Here is a 22,331-nt window from a genome sequence, read left to right as displayed (position 1 = left end):
AAACATGATTATTTATTTATTTTATTTTATTTTATTCTCCGCAACCAAACATGATTGGATTTAAGAAGTTCTTCTCGCTTGGATGATATACTGTAATAACAACTTCATCTGCAGTTAGAATGTTATGAGTAGTTTTCGGGTATAGAACCATCATGTAGCAAGAGCATCTCCTTGACCTGGAGTGGACAAACTAAAATTTCACGCGGAATTTCTTGATTAAAAATTACTCCCTCCGTCTCAATTTATAGGTCCATTTTGGAATAAACACACATATTAAGAAAAAAGTTGGTTACATAGAATCTTATCTCATGGATCATTAATTGGTGCATTGATAAGTGCGAATATAGTTGAGTTTCAAAAAAATCACAATAAATATAGGGATTTAGTGCATTGAGAAATGAGAATATTATTGAGTTTAAAAAAATCACAATTAATATGTAGATAAATTTGTATTGAAAGAAGAGAGGGACAAGTATTTTGGGACAATTTTTTTTCCCAAAATGGACCTATAAATCGAGACGGAGTGAGTATACATTTTCAATCCGACATTCTTTTTTGCTAATTTTTTTATAATATTCATCCACAATGTTTACACGTCATTTATTATGAGCTAATAAGGTTAAAAAGAAAAAGACATGAATATGTAGACTTCAATTCATCTGCAAATACATACAATGCTTTCTGGAATAATGTAAAAGCAACATAAAAAACCAATGAAAAGTTTAATCAACGAGAAGATTAATCATATCGAAACCACATGATAAGATAGAATTCGAACATATATAACTAGGCAGGATGGGATTAACTAATATAATCATTCTAAATGCATCCTTATTTTCAATAACAGCAAAAAGAGGTGAACAAGAACAAATCAAGGAACAAAAGTGAAATGCCGATCAAATTTAGAACATGTAAGCAAAGATAGAGGCCAGGGCCGAGAGCATAAGTGGAACAAAGAGTGTGGCGGTGTCACTTGTTGGTCCGGGGGCAGGTCCATCTGTTTCGTCCATGATTCCAAAAGCACTTGATGCAGGCCCTGGCGCTGGTGCAAATTGAGCTCTTGTAGCTTCGAAACTAGCAAAGATAGTGAGGACCACCATGACTATGGTAAGAGCATTTGCAAGCTTCAAACTCTCCATATTCAGTTATGAGTCCTCTGAATAAAGATTGAGAATGTGTAGTGGGAGGAAAAGGAGGAATGAATGGTTACACCTTAGATCTTGAATGAAGACTGGTTTTATAGGAAAGAGTATCTGAAATAAATCAACATCTGCCAACTGTAAGGGACACATGATTGGTATAATTCAACATCTGTCAACTCTTTTCGTATTTACATATATATATACACCCGTACGGGTCATGTTCCACTACAAACTATCTTAACGTGTAATCTGATGAACCACAAATGCAAATCACCATTAATTATAAAAAAAATTTGTCGCCAACTGAAACTGTAAACATATTACCACATTGTATCAATACATGCTGTGATTATTTATTTTTTTGGATTTTATACACTCATATAGATGATCATTTTCGGATAAAACTTTGGAAGCCAAATAGAAATTAATCAAATTCTCTGAGCCTTCATTCCACTGGATTCAACATATAAATATCAAACAGAGTATTAATTGTAATTTGTAACTCAATGTATTGATTTTGATATAAACAAGATTAACTACTCAAGATTGAAGCATACCTCGAGCTGAGATGAACCAAGTGAATTAGGCAAACACAAGAACTATACCTATCAGTTGAGATGGACAACTGTAGAAGAATTTAAACATGGATGAAATGATATAAACAACCTTAATTACGCTAATTCTTATATAAGTTTTCTTCTGATCTAAAATGCATCAGAGTATTACTATAACACACAATTTTAAGAGGAAGTTAACATTGTATCAAGTGTTAAAAGGTTAAAGTAGATTGCAGTTCATTAACATGCTAATACGCGCTTGTAGGCACAGCTAGCACTCTAACAAGTGTGGGTGCTGATAAATCAAGTATGTTTTCTTTTAGTTTCTTCTAATCAAATTTTGGGCATGCATGTGGAGCTCGTTATATTAGCCATTGTGGTTTTTTGGAAGGGTTTCTGTCAATCCATCATCTGTAGCCATTTGGTTTCACGTTGTCATACAGGAATTGGAAGGAATGCAAAAGATATTGTATATTAGTAAAGCTTAGGAGGCGATTGTAGACTATGGCATGTATTCGAGCCCCATTCAGTACATTATTTGAGCTAAAGTAGATCCTACTGTCATCTTGATTCTGGCACAATCTGTACAACCAACCCCCTCCCCCACCCCACATTTGGTATGAGTGACCAAACTGGGCTGGGACTAACTAAAACTCAATCTCAGGTGTATTTTCAAATATTAGTTGGCGAGGGGGCTGTTTTCATTTAGAGTTGCAGATGGTCTCACTAGAATTTTTTGATTTAGCCCCATCTTAAAATATGAGATTTATTGATTCAGCCTCTGCAGCTGATCTTGAAATATCAGTAAATTATACTATTGATCAAGTGATTTACTCTAAGCCGTGCTTGCTATTGTTCTATCTCAAATTCTTAATGCTAAAATATATAAATCAACTTACGAGCATTCTGTAATTTTAACTACTGAGATCATCCAAACATGAGTCTGCATTTCATTTTTTCGCAAGGCATCTCAGATAATCCAACAACATACTACTAATCTCCTTCAAAGAACAGGAAACAGTGATGTAGACATTAAAACACTGATGAGCGCACTTTTATTATGTTAAGCTTGTTGCCAATCAATCATACTCGAAGACAGCTTGTTTTATTGATTCAAGGTTTGAAGCTTCCATTGAAAAGTAAAATGCCAAGAAATCATGTAAAAAACTTACCAACAAATGCAAAAGTGCAAACTTGTTTAATCTGAGAAAAATGTTTAACATCTGGATGCATAGCTGTAGCCTGTAAAGAGAGATTTTAAGTCCAAATTGATGGCTAGCTAGTTTATTCTTCAAATCACACTTTTTCCTAATTTTACAAAAGCAACAGTCTCAAAAATTAGGAAAGGGAAAATATCTGCACTCACAGTATAAGCGGCCATTGCAACAAATATCCTTGTGACTCCATGGCAGTCTCTTAGAGCAGTTCCAGAGCTGTTCTTGATCACAGCTTCTGAAGAGTGCTTCTAAGAGGAGTAATAATGTTAAGTACCTCAATTTTGTTCCAAATTTTTTTCTAAATCATGTATCAAACAAAATACTGATTCTAATCGGTTAGTTTATATGCATACAGGATCCGTGAAACCAATCGAATATTACCTTATAGAATTTGGAGAGATGAATATAATATTATCTCGAAATCAAATTTGAATTTGAATGATTAGGATCACACGTCAGAAAGACCATATTAGAATTCGCAGGATATGAAACAAATTTGTTTTTCACAGGAGTTACAAACTCAGATACTTCTGTATTATCACATTCACACCTAATTACGTTACACATTAAAAGTGCAGACGTTAAGAATTAAAAGTACACAAACCCCTGAGCTTTAGCTGTTTAGCATCATGGACTACTCTGTTCAACAAGGACACGCATGCCAGGTGTCACGCATGCACAAGCCCTAAACCTCCGATCCTGCTCCACCGTCACTTGCCGCCGCCCCATCGCCGTCTTCCTCCTCCCTCACACTAAACGACAAAGACTCCCGCAAGTGGGACCCACAAGTTGACCAGCCCGTGGGGCCTACCCGAAGGCCTCCAAACCTGCAAAGTGAGACACTGAATGGGATTATCAACCGGCTCCGCCGCATCGCCGCCTTTCAAAACATCACACAACAACACGCGCGCACTCCCCACCGGCTTCTCTCTAACATGCCCGTGTGCATAAATGTCTACGTTTAACGCCGACATGACGTCACTTTCCGGCAAGCCCTCGGGGAACTTGACCTTCACGACTTGGTTCCACGTGGGGTTCACGCCGCCGTGGTTTTCCACGTCGGTTTTCGCTACGTCGACGTTTTGGTCCACGTAGACAACAGCGTAGGTACGCATTTTGGTCACGTGCTTCACGTTTTTTAGGCCTTCGGCGGAGATGATGAGAACTTCTATCTCTCTCAGCGGTGGTGTTGCCGGAGTTGATGGCCGGAAAGTTATGGGGGGTCTCATTTTTGTGGGGTACACTACTACAAGTGTAATAAGACCACCTATTTTATTTCGGTTGTATTAACATTACTATGCTACACTTAATTAATTATGGGCCTCCCATAAGCAATAAGCTAAGCGGTTTCTATATTGAAATGCATTATTAAATCTGAACTCACGAATATTATTACTCATTTGAGATTTTTATGTAAAAAGAAATCGTTAATAAATTATTATCAATGAGGAATAATCTTCGTATCATACGTGTGAATGTGAAATTTGTGCTCATCAGAAAATTTGTGAGATGACATCATTATTGGTTAATCATGCTTGAAAAATATTATGATACTTTTCCTAAAAAAATTAACAAATATATGTTACTTGACGTTATATTTTCAGTACAGCATAAAAATAAAGAATGAGTAGAAAAGCGCACAACACAAGGCTGAGAGAACGACTGCTTGTTTTAATAAATTTTAAGAATGACTATCTAAATATTTCAAAAAAAAAAAAGAATGACTATCTAAACAAGAAGTCCCTCCCCGCATTGTACAAAGTTTCTGCAACCATGGTTATAGGCCACATACATTAAACCATGTTTTGATATGAAATTAAACAGCTAATGTCGTAAAACAAAACAAGCAATCAAAAAACAAGGCATGGAACAGAGAAATTTAACATACTTGTAAACAACTTAAAAGAACTCCAGCATAAAATCAAAACAGAATCTTCAACAAGAAATTTGGCAAAATCCTCTAACATTCCGAACAATGACACGGCACTTGTATCATAAAATAGTTGTAATAAAGTGACAAACGTCTTGATAGACATTTAGTTACTCCCTGACCAACACTCAAACAAACAAGTTTGGTTTAGATGCCTTGTAAGTAGTCTTCAGCTTCCTACTTGGTGGCCTAACCTTCTTGGAAACTAACGGGAACTTGATCTTGGAGTTGTGAAATTGTTTGGTGCTCTCACGTTTGCAGAGCTTGGCTGGGATGGTGGCCGTCTTGATAATCTGGATGCAATGATTGCGGACCCTGTGGCGAGAACCCATCTCAGTGTACATCTGCTCAATACCACCATTCAAAGTGGTATCACGGTACTCCTTGTACATATTGTGATAACCAGTCCTACTCTGGTAACGCAACCAGATACCATAGTTCTTGATTGTAGTTGGGTTCTTCTCAAAAATCTGCACAATATATACATATATATAATAAGAAGTTCTCCATGATGCCCAGTCAATTAAATTAATGCAAAACGTAGCAAGCATTTCATGAAAGATATTTTTATTTATTAAAAAATCTACAATATTAAAAGATCCGATTCATCTCTTTTAAAGCATATACAACACATTCAAAATAGACTGACTGACAAAAGGATTGGACAAGTAATTTCAAGATTTCCAATGGTCCAGCAGTAAAAGTGTATCAAGAAAATACAATATTCCTATATTTATGTACACCAAATGATGGAGCAATCATCAATAAAATAAAGATGACACAACCAGATGAATCTAATGCAATAGCCAAGTGCCCCAAGCTCAAACTACACTTGTAAGTTGTAATGCTCATCAGGAATCATTTGCATACTACAAACAGATCCTGATGAATGAAAACAATAACAAATCTCCACATAGGGAAACACTGTTTCCAACATTGGAACATCATACAAACTTTACAACGAGAATCGATCACTCTAGAGCAAATTGCAGCAAAACTGTTACAGTTTTTGCCAAATTGCCACTAGAAACTCAATATAAGTAATAGTAAAATGGTAAGCGGATGACAAGATAATAGAATATGATATTTGAAAAACATTTTTTTAGATGGATCAGAGATCTGGCTTGGATTTTTCTCAAATAGAAAAAAATCAATATATAGCGCTCAGTAATTTCAACTTCGATCATCTGGGGAAATACTCATCATTTCCATCTCACATCAAATTAGAACATAAAAACAAATCCTAGGGCCTGGATGAAACTGTAAACAGTTCTCTACATATCCGCTAAAAATTAATCACATAAAAATGATATTACAGATTACCCAAACAATTTTCAACCAGAACTACCTATTCCTATAAATTTCATCATACACCTGAAAAAGAAACATGCTTGTAACATAACACAATTGTATATCATTCTAATATTCCTACGTGATACTACCAAATAACTCCTCAAGCGTCTCGGTAACATCACATTTGTAAAGTAGTCTTATACAAAGAATCAATTCATCAAACAAGTCTCTCCATCCGATATACTAGCAAATATTTCACATTAAAAACACACAAACATAATTTCAGAAAATGAAAAAGTATATACCTCATTGATAGCAAGCATTTGTCCATTGCTTTTCTTAACCTTCTTCAACTTCCTCAAAAAGTACCTTCATTACACACATAACAACAATTAAACAAAATACAAGAACAATGATCACTAAAAACAAAAAAATAAAACAATAAACAACAGACATATAAAAATAAAATTTACCAGAACTTAGATTTGGCGCGGACTTCATTAGTGGCCCAGAGCTTCATCCTGTAGATCTTAGGATGTTCATCAGTCTCCGATGGTAGGCCCCTCCCAACAACCTGGTACTGATGAAACTGCAAACACAAACATATTTACAATATTAATCTGAATGAAATTACAAGATCTACTCAAACAAATGATTGAATATGCGACCGATTGCAAGATGAATTGAGCATGAGATAATGAGGTTAAGCTGACCTTGTAGCTCATTTTTGCAGAAAATTTCACCTTCAGTGTGTGGGCAAATGTGTGTTCAGGCGTTGCAGAGGCGCGATTAGGGTTTTGTTTTTTGGTTATATAGGAGAAGCCATCAGGGGTTTAGGGCTTGGGTTTGGGCCGATCCATTTGTGATTTGTAATTTTCGGCCTTGTACTGTTCTGGTCTTGCATTAATATTGGTGTTTGCTCATTCCTAAGAGAATACTGTAGTATTTATTATTAAAAAAAAAAAAAGAGAATAGTATTTGTTTTTTTACAAAGAATACAAAGAATGTTCAAAAATATGGTTTTTATATATATATACATGTTTTTGATAAATAACAAAAGAAATTACTGAGAACACGAATTTATTTTGAAAAGGGTTGTTTTAGCCAAATAGCACCAGTGACCTGAGACCAGGACGAAACTAATGTTCAAGTTATTGTGTTCTTTCGATAAATTTGATGTTCATTTGTTTAGCAAAGAAGAAAATTAAGGTTCAATTCAGATTACAGCTTATGTTTCTTTTTTATCAGTATATAAAATTCCAAATGGAAAATATCAGGTATATTAAAAATTATTTCCAATTTTTTTTTCATAATTGACTATGTTTTATTGGTTCAATTCACATTAATAATAAGTACCCCTAGTGCATATCAACCATCTAATTAAAATCAATCATTTGTTAAAAAAAAAAAAAATTGAGACAAGATTCGAATAAGTAACATTACTGTTCCAAACTCCTGTATGTTACCAAAAAAATATCTAGTTTTTTTTTATTTATGCTTGTCATCTTTTTTAAGCACTGTAAAGTCTAGACTGAATTTTGTGCAAGTTTGCATAGCCTTGTGATTTCGCATAAAGGTGAATTTCTGCATCTCAAAATCAACCGTGAATTTTGTAGAGGTGTGTGTACATACCAATTTATCAGCATCTCATGTTTTATATTGTTTTGATTTCATTCATTCGATAAGATCAACCAAGGTTTGTGAACAAGTAAACATGATTGTCAATACATCAAGTTTGATTCTTTTGATACCCAAAAAGTAAACCGAATGTCAAATATCCATGATCTCTATTACTCCTATCATGATGCTGAAAGAAAAGACGAATAGACCTACTAAATAGCATTGATTACCAGACATGTTTTGGCTTGGTTTCATGAAACACCCATCATAGGTGCACTACTAAAGACGATAATCGCCAGAACACAATGACTGTGATCCATGATCAAAATTTTTAGATCGGACCAAAAACAAAGATTCATGTAGAGAAGCATGACAACCAGATAATCCACAAACCAAATTCATTCAAAGACTCCATACATTCATAGACTTATAATCTTGGCAAAGCCAGACAACAAAACTTCCATTTAAGTATCAAAATGCAACATTACATAAAACATTGGAGAATCCTTTCCCAAATAAAAATAACTTCTAAAAGCAAGCTCCCTCGGTGCTGGTGCTGATGCTGGGCTAGAACCTCACAGCCTCCTTCCTCTTCTACCACCCTTCCTGCGAGTGCTATCAGTGGGGATTGGAGTCACATCCTCTGAAAGAAGGCAAACAAAACATCAACAATCAAATTTCACTTGTCTCTGCTACAATTAATTGTTGACAAAAGTTCATAACCTAATCAGAAAAGAAGAATTACCTATGCGACCAATTTTCATTCCTGAACGAGCAAGTGCACGAAGTGCAGACTGAGCACCAGGACCAGGAGACTTGGTCTTGTTTCCACCTGTTGCACGGAGCTTGATGTGAAGAGCAGTGATTCCAAGTTCCTGTAATATGAAAATTTATGTAAATTTTCAACTTTTAAGTTACTCTTAATGGAACTCCAAACACATAAATTGTGAAGTCACTATATAAGGGACTTTCAGATTACAAGCTAACATAAGAGAAAACAAGAACCAGACCTTGCATCTTGTTGAAACATCTTGTGCTGCAAGCATGGCTGCATAGGGTGAAGACTCATCCCTATCTGCTTTTACTTTCATCCCACCTGCGGAATTGATAAATTAAGATCACATGAGAGATTCATATAATTGTTTTTTAATGGTATATCTGATCGTTCTCAAACAAACTTGAACGCCAGCAATTTTCAAAGTACAGCAACCACAAGAAAAGTTTCTTCTGAAGTTTTTAAGCATTGTACATGATGTTAATTAGGTGTTTACAAAAGCCGTGATTTCTAGTATAAAAACATATATATAAATAATCTTATTAGGCTTCTGTGAAAATAAAAACTTATTAGGCTTTTAAACCATGGTATATGACATTCATTAGGAGTTTCCCTGGAAACCATACGACAGATTTTACTTTATACCATATTACCATGGACTGTCAATTACGCTTATGCATATATCAGCACACTATTTGTATCTCACTTGGATGGCAATTGATACTTTTGAATCTGTTTCACATTACTTCAGAGCACACTAATTTTAGAAGGTGACAAACAGATTTTGCCAACATACCAAAAAATTACTAAATCGGAAAAATCATTACACCAGCGACTTACCAGTGATACGAACCATGGTTTCTCTCCCAGACAAATCAGTGACGTGCTGCATACAAGTACTCAGTTATATACCACATAAAAGAAAAGCTTTATAGATTAACCATAAACATTAAACTATTTCGGTTACTTACAATAAATGTGTCATTGAATGAAGCAAAGATGTGAGCAACACCAAAAACATTCTCCCCTTCCCTCACAGCAGGTCCCAATGTCACATTCTCCTCTTTAGGCTCTCTGGTCTTCCTCCTCGACTAGACACATCACCCATAATACACAAGATCAAACAAACATACACCACTCTAAAATGGAACTCAATAATCAATTCAAGAGCCATAGATAGTACATTATATCACTTCCCTAATCACACATCACCATACAATAATAAAACACATAAATTAAGCATTTTACGCATCCATACCAACTTAAATAAAATTTACCCAACCTAACACCTTACACTGACAACGAGGAACACAAAATATTAACAATTAGTCAATACCAACAAACTAAAATATTAAGCTTCCCCAATCTCGCAAAATCTCCAAGCTCTTAACCTACAATCACAATCACTAGTCCTTTTTCCCCCAATTACTATAAAGTATCTTCACATACTTAAAAACAAGCTAGTTTTCTAGAACCGTTACGCCCAACAAATAATTCACTCAAAACGCCATACTGTGCCTCAACAAACGAGAAATCAACCACAAGAATCACAACATTAGCACTAATTCAACCTCATTTTTACCCCAAAAATCAACATTTTTCAGTACAATAGGTCAATAACCAAATCAAGATCTAAATTCACATTCACTTTAGCCTAATATAGTGTACGGCATTAAATATTGAGACACAAACTAAAGATACATACACAAACGATGAGGCTACTATAACATCAATAAGATCTTAACAACAGAAATCTAAAACTTATTTTAACAGAGCAGAGGATTATAAAGAGAAGTATACATACAAATGACGAATATACATACCATTTTTCCTGACGAATTAACGAGAAGGTGGTCAAAAATTGAGAGAGAAAATTAGGGTTTGGGCGATTGAAAGAGGACGGCCAGGCTGCGGCTGCTTTCTTTGGTTTTATACCAACGGATGAGTATGAATTAGGGTTTTAGGTGTAGTAATTTGTTCGGCTTTTTTTTACTAAAATTTGTTGTTTTTACCTTTTTATCGTTTTATTTCAGATTTTGTTCAATTTTCTATTCAAAATGTGTTTAGTTTATAATAAAAATATATTTCCTATGTCTCTCATTTTTCTAAAAAAATATTTATACATACACATATTTTAAACCGCCTATAATACATAATTGCATAATTTATTATTTAAAAAAATTAAAATAATTTTACGCTTTAAATTTTTATTTAGAATAAAAAAATATAAAAAATCATTTTAAATAACTATTAAAATTGTGCTAAGTCCCGCTTCACAAAATAAACTGCTATGAAGACAGAAGTGTATGTATATTATTCAATATAACTTTTTTCATAAATTTATTTATGTTATAATAAATTTCAGAATAAGTAAAATTTATCATTACATTATTGAAAGATTATGAAATTATTATCTTATATTATATATATATATATATATAAAATTTAAAAGTTGTATTTGATTGATATTTTAATGGATTGTTTTTCACCTACTTATGGATTTTAATAGAGTTTTTATATATAAATTCTAATGGATTGTTTTTTATTTATGGATTTTAATGAATTGAGATCTTTTAGGAGTTAACCACAATATTTCAAAATCTTATTGACTTTGCTCACATTTCAAAAAACATAATTACACTGAGAAATCCCACAACATCTATCATTTTATGAAATTCAAAAAATTCAATATTTTAATACTCCTCTGTTCGTTTTTACATGTCTATTTTCAAAAAAAATTGTCCCTATATACATGTCCATTTACACTTTCAAACATAATTTAATGATAGTTTTTCAAATCTAATCCCATAATTTTCTATTTCGACTTATTTAAAATTTGGTTGAATTCACGTTTTCAAGACATTAATTAAGGGTACTTCACCATTTTCAAGGTATTAATTAGAGATATTAAAAAAAAGTTTATATAATCAATTATTTTTTGGTATATGTGTCTTTTTCAAAATGGACCTACTATTAGATTTTAATGAATGTTAACCAGCATAATATAAAATCCAATCGAATATCTTAAAACTTTAATGAATTTTGGACAACAATTGAATATCCTCAAATTTTATTGGGGTTGATCGCGGTAGTGTGGGCGGTGCGTTTCTTCTTACAACCGCAAACCAAACCGCATACAATAATCAAAATCTTTTCTTGTAATGAATTTATGTGATATTTATCATTTCAAAACTACAACAACTACTAAAATATAAATAATGTAAACGAAAGTGTAAATATAATAACAAATATGAGTATTAAGAAACATATTATAATAATATAATCATTTCATACAAATTTGGTATAATAGTAATGCGAGATTTATAAAACAATAATTAATTATTATTTGAAGAGATTTAACAAATATATATATAACATAATTATAAATAATATATATGTATATAATATAATTTTATTTAACAATCACTAATATATTATAATATAATTTATAATATAATATAATATATATATTATATATATTATAATATAATTTATAATATATTTATATATATTATAATATTGCGGTGCGGTTTGAACCGCACTAGGAATATGTAAAACCACAACCCGCACCGCACCGTGCAGTTTGTGAAATTTCAAACCGCGACCGCATCACGAAAATTAAAAACCGCATTTTGCGATGCGGTCCGGGCGATTCTGAGCGGTCTGTTGATCACCCCTAAATTTCATGAACAAACAAAAATCATTTAATCTTAATAGAATACATACACCCCTTAGTTTTTGAAACAAGGCTGATCTAGAACAGAATTCCTGAAGCGACTATACTTTGGAAGTGCTTGTTGATATAAAAACAATCCAAATCTTAAAATTTAGGAGGCGACCTTCAAAATAGTTCGAACAGGTCTTCAAATCCATTATTCAATTCTTATTTCCTGCCTTAAATTTGATTAAAACGGGAGGCTCAATGGTACACCATGTTTTGCTCTTTAGAAGGCCATCAAATTTGTACGTATAGCACCTACATTGCTGTCGAGTGTCGACAATCATTTAAGGATCACATCAAGCACACAGACACTCTTCGGTACAATAACACTTTGATTTCTTGCTGAGCCACAAAAAGTCTCAAATGTACCGATTAAAAAGCACTCAACTTCTCTACATAGGCAAGAATATAGATCGAATACGGCTATTAAATCCAACGTTGCTTTAACCCTACGGCGAGTTAGATCAAACAATTTATGCCAGGTCTATTCATAAAATTGTCATTTTAGCTTCCACGACCAGATGGTTGATAGAACTTCGAAAACATTATGATCGACGAACTAGCTAGATATAAATAGAATAAAAAAAATAATTACTAGCCTACTCACAAGGTCGAGCGATATCCTTTAGATGTTTGACAACTTCAGCACGCGTTGTAAATCTTCTGCACCATGTTTTGATCCCCAAATGTCAATATATGTGTATCCGGGTATGAGATCTTTAAGAGCATCTCCAAGGTCTTATGTATATTTATTAGCTATAATATGATATATAGATAATCATCTAAAATTATACTCCCTCCGTCCCTTTTTACATGTCCATTTTGCATTTTGAGGAGTCAAATTTACCCATTTTTGACTAAACATTACAAATTATCTAATCATTATTTTTAAAATCTGAAAGTTGCATGTTAAAATACACTAAATATACTTTCTATTGATATAATTTTTATTATTTTTCTCAATTATCTGATACATGTAAAGTTCAGTCAAAATAAAGTCAATTTGACTTGTCAAAAGTCAAAATGGACATGTAAAAGGGGACGGAGGGAGTAACTAAGAGGTCCTAGATTCACTCCAATGGTGTTATGTATAATTAATTTTTTTGCTAAGAGGTAATGGTTGGAGTGCTTCACTTTTTACATAATATCTAAACAGTGCCACTAGATGCCATGTAGATAATTTAGCTAATGGTTTTAGTCCTTGGAGTTGCTCTAATAGTACCCAAATATCAATAACCTCTCCCACTCCCTGCAACCATTATGGCAATGTCACACAAATATTGCAAAAAGATCTTTTTCGCTAGCATGGCCTTCTAGAGAAGGAACATCAGTTCGCAAAAGAACATATGTTGACTTGGCATTGTAACTTCACATGTTAAGTCATCTTGTGCAATGAAATCTTTCAAAGCCTTGGCTAGCGGAAATAAAATGTTGCCCGCACTAATATTCTGGTAGCATTATTACAGAACTCTGGAGATGGGAGGTGTTGAGGCAATGCTGATGCAATCTTTTGTTATAACCAAAATATTTGAATTTGAAATTGACAACATGAGAAGATGAATCAAGGAAACACCTTAATCAAACATGACTTTGTAGCAAAGTTTTCGGTTTCCTTCAGATTTTCCATGTCCAATTCATGGGTTATATGAGAACTAGCCAACTAGGAGTAAAATTCTGATACTCACTTAAACTAAGATCGAGTTTATAGTTACCGTGTTATGACTTTGAGTGGAGTGGGAATGACAATGATCATATACGATCGATTGTTAGTCGGATCATGCTTAACAATCCCGGTCGCGCCATTCCTCCAAATAAGATTGTCGAGTTTCAGAAAGCTTTTAATCTTTTCGACAAGGTGCGATCTTTCCAATACTTTATACTTCATGATTATGGTTATGTGATTATTTATGGATTCACAGTATATATCATTATGGTGTGGTTCATAATTTTCATGATTAAGTATAATGGTGTGGTGTGCTTGAATCTATTAGTGTATGTGTTGTTTTGTATCATATTTTGTCATTTCTTGATCTATTTTGCCTGATTCGGAGGAGATTGGGTATTTGTAATCATTTTTATATCATATGATTAGTTACATTTTTGAGTTTTGGATTCGCATTTTCGATTTTTAGTTTTCGCTAGTGTCCATGATGAATGTTTGTGTTTTTCCGGTTCTTGCACGGTGACGGTGGAGGTGGTGTAATGGTGCTTAATTAGCGCGTGTTTTGATATTAGATTATTCTGATTGACTTATTTTGTTGCATGATTTTAGTTTAGATTTGAAAATTTGGAATTTATTTGATTTTAATAGTAGTAAATGTAGGTCTTAATTTTAGTTTTTGTGAATGGCAAGTTGACTATTTTAATTTATTTGGTTTTAAAATTTGAATTTTCTCTTCATTCTTTAATTTGAACTTTTATGTAGTAATTAGAAGATTAATTAAAAGATTTAAATTTTGAATCTTATAAATGAATGCATTTAAATATATTTGTACCATTTATGGGTTATTTGAATTTTGAATCTTGTAAATGAATGCATTTAAATATATATACCATTTTGGTGGCCGAGGGTGACGACGGCGACGGTAGTTCCGGGATCAGCATGCGATCCGGTTTCAAAAAGGAAGGCGCTTCACTGTGCCTTAATGAAGGCGTTAATTGTGCCTCTTTATTGAGGGTGTAATTTGTGCTCCATAATTGATGGAGTTAAATGTGCCTTATTTGAGGTGTTAATTGGCCTTAATTGAGGACGTTAATTGTGTCTTAATTAAGGGCGTTAATATTTTATTAATTGTACCTTAATTAAGAGCTTAATTGTCTCAATTATGAGTTATCATAATTGTGGGAATTTTTTGATCATCTCATGCAATATACACGTGATTTTAATATTAATTAATTATTGGATATATTATCTTTTATTTTATAATATATATAATGTGTTATATATGTCGACTTATATTATTCTTGTTTTCTTTCTTTTATTCTCAGGATTCTTGGAAGAAGACGGGTTTTTCTTTTCGGACATTAAAGTTTTATTGTCTAAATTTCCCCGGTCATCTTGCATGTCCGACGGTTAGATAATAAGCTTTCTTGAATGAAAGAATTATCACGGTGAACTGCTGTTTCATATTGTTGAGATTCATTCTCATTTTCAAAAAAAAAAAAAAAAAAAAAAAAACATGACTTTGTGAAAGTCACATCGACTGACTGGTAGAGGCTGAAACAGCCTCTTCTTTAACTGATCAGCTGATCAGAGATTCCCAATGGCAAGATCTGCTGTTAGAATATACAATATGATCCTGCTAAGTAGAGGCTGAAACGACCTCTTCTTTAACTAGAGGCTGAAACGACCTCTTCTTTAACTGATCAGCGGATCAGAGATTTCCAATGACAATATCTGTTGTTAGAATATACAATATGATCCTGCTAAGTAGAGGCTGAAACGACCTCTTCTTTAAATGATCAGCGGATCAGAGATTTCCAGTGACAAGATCTGTTTTTAGAATATACAATATGATCCTGCTAAGTTCTCCTCGTAACACTCTGAGATTTTAAGAGAACCAGTCAGTTGACATCTCTTCTTCAATAACAGACGAAACAGATAATTATTCGGTTCAACTCATCGTAGCTATCTAACAGAAAGTTCAAGCAAATTGGCAATCAACGGTTATGGCTTAAAGCGGAAGCAACTAGTACTTTTAATATGATAATTTGTGTATATGCTAATGCGGATGCAGGAAAGATTGTTATTCCTAGGTATGTGTACTATTATATTGTATAGCCAAGATTGAAGACTCGTTCTTCATCAGTGTATTCCTCTACTCATATTTCTCTGTAATATAAGAACAATTCAGTAAGACAAAAAGTGATCCTTCTACATTATAACAAGAATTGTTTTTACAAGAACTGACGATGTGGCTACCAGGTATGTTAATCAACAAAACGAGCAAGGATGTGTGGTGAATCTGCTATATGTTACGCCAAAATTTTGATAAATAACTTCCACTGTCTATACTGAAATAAGGCCAATGTATCCCGCACATAGTATCAACATGGAAGAAATAACATATGCACCTGCAATAATTATAGGCTCTTTGATTCCACATAGTTCAAGATGACGATGGAAAGGGGCCATTCTGAACAATTGACGTCCTCTACCATGGAGATATTTAGTGGTCTTATAGAATGATACCTAAAACATAACATCACAACGATCTTATGTAAGTAAAGATCCTGACTACAAATCCACGATAAAAGAGTGATTTCCTAAAATTTGCACGTATTAGGAGTTCACTCATGTTCAATGTTCGCTTCTGATGATGGAATGTTTTTTGAAAGAGTTAATAATATGCCTATAGCCTACTACAGGCCTTAATACATAAGCTGTAGCAAAATGCAACCATAAGCTAATTATTAATTTAAACGAAATAACACTTGCAACATTAGGTAGTAGAAAATTTAGCAGAAAAGGTATGGTGAACTATGTTTATGGCTTGATCTGCAACTTAATACGTCAAAAAATAAGGGGTACACTCATAAGTCATAGCATACTACTTCTGACACTATATGCCAAATACAAGTAATGTTATCAAAGAAACAGATCTTGTCATTTAGGAATACTATAAAAAATAAGAATACTGCAAAAAAAGAAAAAGAAGGAAACACATGTGTATTTTTAATGCATTTCAAAACCGAGCAAGTACATACTGCAGATTAACATATGTACTGTCATTGTAAGGGATTCTGAAAAGACTGAAGATATATATAACAACTGGAAGAAACTCCTAGTGATAACTAGCAAAGGAACAATATATATCAAGATTATATCGCTATATTCAATTAATACCTGCATTACAACTGAGAGCGTTTCCAGGACAAAGATTCCGGATGAAATGAATAACGGAAAGAACATCCCTGTACACCCAGCCATTGCAGCCAGGGCACCACCTAAAGCTAAGGACCCAGTATCACCCATAAATACAGATGCCTTGTATCGATTGTGCAAAAGAAAACCAACACATGCTCCTGCCATGGATGCCCCAAATACTGCAAGATCTAGTTTATGCAGAGAGGTCCAAAATCAGAAAACATAAAAATAAGATTCAATATCCAGAATTTTCGTTTTGCAAATTGATAAAATGTTTTCCAAGTGCAAACGGAACTAAGATGCTTCATGTTTTGTTTTTTAATATTAACCATTTATTATGTTCTCAAATATCCTCACCAACTTTTTAATTAATATAGCAGTCCTAGAAACACAAATTACTTAAAAAAAAAATTCCATCTTCCAGGTAAAAGACATATGAAACTGTATAAGCAGAACTGTTCTGCTAATGAAACAGTTTCTGCCATCCCCATGTGACTACATTACTAGTCAGAGAGCAAACTGAAAACTTAATAGAGAACAATGCAAAACAGTAACAGAATAGATCACATAAACAAAGTGGGTAAAGTAAGAGGACGAATTCAACATTCAATAACTTGATTTAAAGATCAGATTGCATGTATAGATACTGACCAGAACATATTGGAAGCACCGCGATCGACATTCCAATTAAAGCCAATGCAGCAGTCCCTCCAGCCAGACCATCAAGACGATCTGTTAAGTTAACTCCATTTGCCAGTGATACGAAACAAAATGAAGTCAAGAAAAGATAGAGATTTCCCAGACATACAAGGCCCACTGGCACAGGAAGAGGAACCACCATTTTACTGCAAGATATTTTGCAGAAACCTTAGTTCAATATTAAGAATTCATCATTGCCACTATTTGTAATGACAAATACAAGTTTTAATTCCATTAATGAGAATGAAATTCCGAAAAAAGTGTGACCTTGACTCCGTGAGTATATCATGCATACCATGAATATAGTGTAATTTAGAAGGCAACACATTGAAATTATAATATGAGATCGATCAAATAATCGCAAACAACTTCAGATTCTTCTTCTTCTATTCATTTTTGATAACATCTAATATACAATTTGGTCTAACATCGCGTCAGCATTCAGCAACTTTTTCTTTTCATATCCAAATCCTTGCAAGTATCGGACATTCTCGTTTCTTTCTCAGTTTTCTCTTATTTGCCGGAAAAAGAGCCAAGTGCCAGGCTCTCATCAAGCCAGTTTAGCAACTCTCCCTAGATAGGTTAGTTTGTTTGCCCTCTACAAAAATCCTATCGATTCAAATCCACTATAGAGCTCGGCAATGTCTAAAACTTTACCAATGCACTAATTTTATTGTTGTTCTTATTTATAATGTATGGAGTATACTTCTCCTGAACTATATAGATGCTTTTTCTTCCTCATCACACATACTAGAGATTATCCTAATTATAAACACAAGATAATTGCTAGTGAGATTCTTCCAGGTTGAAGTTGTAATATTATCCAAAATCTACACATCTGCCTATTTTTTCTTTTTGCAGGTGGATTAATACGAGTAAATACATGTCCAAAGAGCATTCTCTTCCTAACTGATCAACCACTTTCAAAAACTTGCGACAGCTACATACATCTTTTGAGGATTACTATCATGAGAACTGGATGTGTTAGTTACCATCAAATAAATACTCGATCAAATTAGTACAAGAATATATACATGCTGTAGGGTGAAGATACATTTGAGGTGTACAGCCAGTAACAGAAACATGCCCCAACAGCTATCTGCAAAATAACATGATCTTGAATCAGTCGGATTGCATACGTTAAGAACTTTTAATGCTTTGCAATAATATTTCTGGGAATAACAAAACTTAATTACAAACAAGAAACAGCACTTACCTCCAAGAGGATTCTTGTCCAGGAAGATAAACCACCATTATGCTTGTTGATAAGACTTAACGAGTCATCAAGTAGCCCAATTGCCGCAAACGACAGAGTTGCAACAGCCGCAGCAGATACTTCAATAGAAGAGAAACCAACTATGACTTCTGCGACGATCACGCCAATTGGTACAAATAACAGTCCACCCATTGTAGGAGTTCCTCTCTTCAAGGCCTGCCTATTTGGCCCTTCTTTGTTAATGATTGATTTCATCTTCATCCTACGAAGTAAAGGAACTCCAATATATCCTGCACAAGCTACTAAAATTGCAGACGTGGAAAAAGGTCGCATCAAGTGAAACTGGCTTAGCGGCAGTCTGACGATCCTCCATGCACACCAATCCGCATACAAAAGGAGCACTATCAAGAAAGTGATCAGACCCAAATTGATGACGACTCCATATTGGATCCTGCAACCAGAACACTACGAAAGATGAGTCGATCAAATTTATCATATGTACTCACAGATGTGACTGTAAAATTATTAATTAAGGTTACAGGCCAATTTTAAATGTTCGGGATATTAATGATTGGTTTCTGAAAGTTCTGTGAGATAATTATAGAAACAGGTATTAATGTTCCACATTCAACTAAGATGTGGCCGATGATTATTATCGACCTGGTGGTTCAATACTTTGGTAGAGTGACTACATTTTAGAAACGCGAGCAGGGTCCTCAAAGAGAGCCCCTACCTCTTGTGAGATCTCAAACCCTTTAGCTTGTTATAGTTAATAAAAAGGAAAATAGAACTTTAACACTAGCACCACTATTCATATTGCTTCAGGACAAACGCACGTTGCAGAAACATCTCAAGTGATTTGCAAGTGAAACATCACTTGAGGGCTTTTATCATTCTATATTCTTCTTAGGAATTCGTATTTGGCACTTTTAACAACACTAGTTAAGGTTATTTGTTTAATTTTCCAAGAACCTAAAGATGAACTTGGCCTTTTCGGCTCTCAGGTGCATAATTAGCAAGTCATGTCGTGTTGCAGATAGCCGAATAGTAACATAGAAGATCACGACAAAGCTATATTTACTGCAACGCCAGCAAATATGGAGTCTATCTTTATTTATTAAATCTTTCAACTTTTGTATCTGAATCCTAGTAAAATAAAGATAGCATCATGCAGTTATAACTTATAACTTAGAAACGTATATGCATATAATATAATAAAATATTCTACAAACGTAAGAAAGATACAAAATTCGATAGAGTGCTTTAAGGAGGTAAACTTGCCAGCTCTTTTTGTGAGCTTTCCCAGTTAATGCAAGCCGATTGGACATAATTGTTAAAGCTTCAGGCCGAAGTTTGTCCCTTATTGTAGGCATATCCACGTCACTTAAAGGATTTAATATAAATTCTCCATCACTGTCTTCACCGTCACTTGAGGAAAAACTGTATACAACAGCACCATCACTGCCCACCCAATCATCAAATCCAGACACAGAATCCTATATACAAAAACAACACCAGACAGCATACACATTTCTAGTGTAAAGTGAGACTGTCAGCATCATCAATCAAATAATAAAAAAAATCAAACACTGCAGAGAAGTTATAGAAAATCACAATTGCTTCATACATTCACACGGTTAACTCCAATACAAACAGTTTCAAACTATATCATTCCAAAATTGAGCTCAGAGCTCCATATCTATTACAGTATTAGACTAATCATACGTTCCTCACAGATTTAAAGAACAACAACATTAGCTTCAAAAACCACCAAAACAACTTACAATCAGCTCCAACCATACCTTACGCATTTCACTAGCATTTTATGAGCATAGCAGTCAATTCCTCGTCAAAGTACACACTACTAATATTCTAACTAAAATAAGATCGAACGGAGACTCAAACCGTCTTAACAAATCAAAACAGATACACGAATACCGTTAACAATAAAACAGCTGACAACAAATACAAATACACACACACACACACAAAAATCAGTACTAACATAGTTGTATAACCGCCAAAAAGTAATTTAATCACCTCATCCATTGCGGTAACATGAACGAGCCTGTACTTTGAGCAACATCCATATCTTCTTAACTAACACATAACGAACATACGTGAATTGAATATACAAAAACAATTACAATATTTATATATAACAATAAAACAGTGAAACAAACAATCACAAAATACTAAAATAGTGAATAGATATCAAACCTTGAGATTGAAACACGAGGAGCTAGGAGCAAACGAATCACAAGAAATGCGAACCCCCGAAATTTTCGGGAGCTGGTACGAATCCCGAGGACAAAACCCTAGGTTACAAAGACTCGCGGACATGTATTTCGATCGCATCACTAAAATCACTAAACAAATTCACGATAATTGTGTTAATTTTTAAGCTAAAGCAATGTGTTCATGTACAGCACAAGCAAGAACAATTTAGTGTGCGTGTGTGTGGGTATATAAATTGTTGTGTGTAGGTATATTCTGTTATAACTACCAACAAATTCAATTGTGTGTGTTTATAAGAATTTAACGGCATATTTAGGTGAAGAAAGGAGAGGTTAAAACACGCGCTTATGTGCGAGTGGGGATTTTGAAGATGATAGGAGCCATCTTTCATTTTCTGTTACTGTCGAGGGACATTTTATATTTTTTGTAATTAAATGGATATTTCGAAATTTAGGAAAGGAAGAAACAAGGGGATAATTTGAAGCAAGAGTGTGGATCAGGATAACAATGTGGATGAGGATGATAATTACAATGGGTGGTGAATTTTTAAAGCAAGGACACGTATAATATGAAAAAAAAAAAAGAGTAAGGATTAGTACAACTTAAGTAAGATTGCAGTCAATTTCGTTAATAATTAATGTAATATTTTAAGTTTCTCGGTTTTTAAGAATTTTAAATGACAAGTCCATTTTTTTTTTGTCTGATGCAAGTCCGGATCAAAAGTAGATAAGAATGTTCGCGCAATGCTTTTTAAAACAATAATTTAGGTCTGTAAAAGTATAATAAATTTTAAAAAAATATTACGAGTGCTCATTAGAAATGATTATTAATGTTGTCAAAGTTGATGATGAATTATGAAAATCTAAGAGTGAAAAATATATATTATTAGCAAGATCTTGTATATATGGTGTTTATCATGATAAAAAAAAATATAGAGGTTTATTAGTAATTATATGAATAATCATGTTTTTCTAACTATATTCATATTAATTTTCGATATTTTTGGCTAAATTGTATTTCTAACAAATTATATAAAATTTATTGTATTTACACACG

At 33.6% G+C, this 22,331-nt stretch overlaps 3 protein-coding genes, 1 long non-coding RNA gene and 1 other non-coding gene across 5 annotated transcripts; all 5 read right to left on the bottom strand.

Annotated features, from left to right (window-relative positions):
- Nucleotides 1-721: 721 nt before the first annotated feature.
- LOC108194194 (uncharacterized) lies at nt 722-1,955 on the bottom strand. Its single transcript, XR_001801351.2, has 2 exons — nt 1,700-1,955; nt 722-1,253 (listed from the first exon to the last, which is right to left on the bottom strand). It is a non-coding gene; the product is annotated as an uncharacterized LOC108194194 (long non-coding RNA).
- Nucleotides 1,956-4,783: 2,828 nt separating this feature from the next.
- On the bottom strand, nt 4,784-7,010 carry LOC108204405 (large ribosomal subunit protein eL20). The gene is made up of 4 exons (XM_017373823.2): nt 6,853-7,010; nt 6,613-6,728; nt 6,445-6,508; nt 4,784-5,316 (listed from the first exon to the last, which is right to left on the bottom strand). The coding sequence occupies exons 1-4, from the start codon at nt 6,862-6,864 to the stop codon at nt 4,975-4,977; spliced, it is 534 nt and encodes a 177-aa protein (XP_017229312.1). The 5' UTR covers nt 6,865-7,010; the 3' UTR covers nt 4,784-4,974.
- Nucleotides 5,953-6,058, bottom strand: LOC135149974 (small nucleolar RNA Z103). Its single transcript, XR_010288329.1, has one exon. It is a non-coding gene; the product is annotated as a small nucleolar RNA Z103 (small nucleolar RNA).
- A 1,130-nt stretch (nt 7,011-8,140) lies between the features above and the next one.
- Nucleotides 8,141-10,499, bottom strand: LOC108204688 (small ribosomal subunit protein uS11x-like). Its single transcript, XM_017374254.2, has 6 exons — nt 10,358-10,499; nt 9,506-9,625; nt 9,375-9,420; nt 8,770-8,855; nt 8,505-8,634; nt 8,141-8,402 (listed from the first exon to the last, which is right to left on the bottom strand). Exons 1-6 carry the CDS (start codon nt 10,358-10,360, stop codon nt 8,335-8,337), a joined length of 453 nt encoding a protein of 150 aa, XP_017229743.1. The 5' UTR covers nt 10,361-10,499; the 3' UTR covers nt 8,141-8,334.
- Nucleotides 10,500-16,109: 5,610 nt separating this feature from the next.
- On the bottom strand, nt 16,110-21,546 carry LOC108204592 (phospho-N-acetylmuramoyl-pentapeptide-transferase homolog). Its single transcript, XM_017374112.2, has 8 exons — nt 21,258-21,546; nt 21,078-21,137; nt 20,319-20,533; nt 19,038-19,488; nt 18,856-18,920; nt 17,774-17,967; nt 17,102-17,310; nt 16,110-16,447 (listed from the first exon to the last, which is right to left on the bottom strand). Exons 1-8 carry the CDS (start codon nt 21,393-21,395, stop codon nt 16,265-16,267), a joined length of 1,515 nt encoding a protein of 504 aa, XP_017229601.1. The 5' UTR covers nt 21,396-21,546; the 3' UTR covers nt 16,110-16,264.
- Nucleotides 21,547-22,331: the final 785 nt, after the last annotated feature.

Source organism: Daucus carota, chromosome 1 (assembly GCF_001625215.2).
Source record: "Daucus carota subsp. sativus chromosome 1, DH1 v3.0, whole genome shotgun sequence".
Lineage (NCBI taxonomy): Eukaryota > Viridiplantae > Streptophyta > Magnoliopsida > Apiales > Apiaceae > Daucus > Daucus carota.
This window is presented reverse-complemented; position numbering and strand designations above follow the sequence as displayed.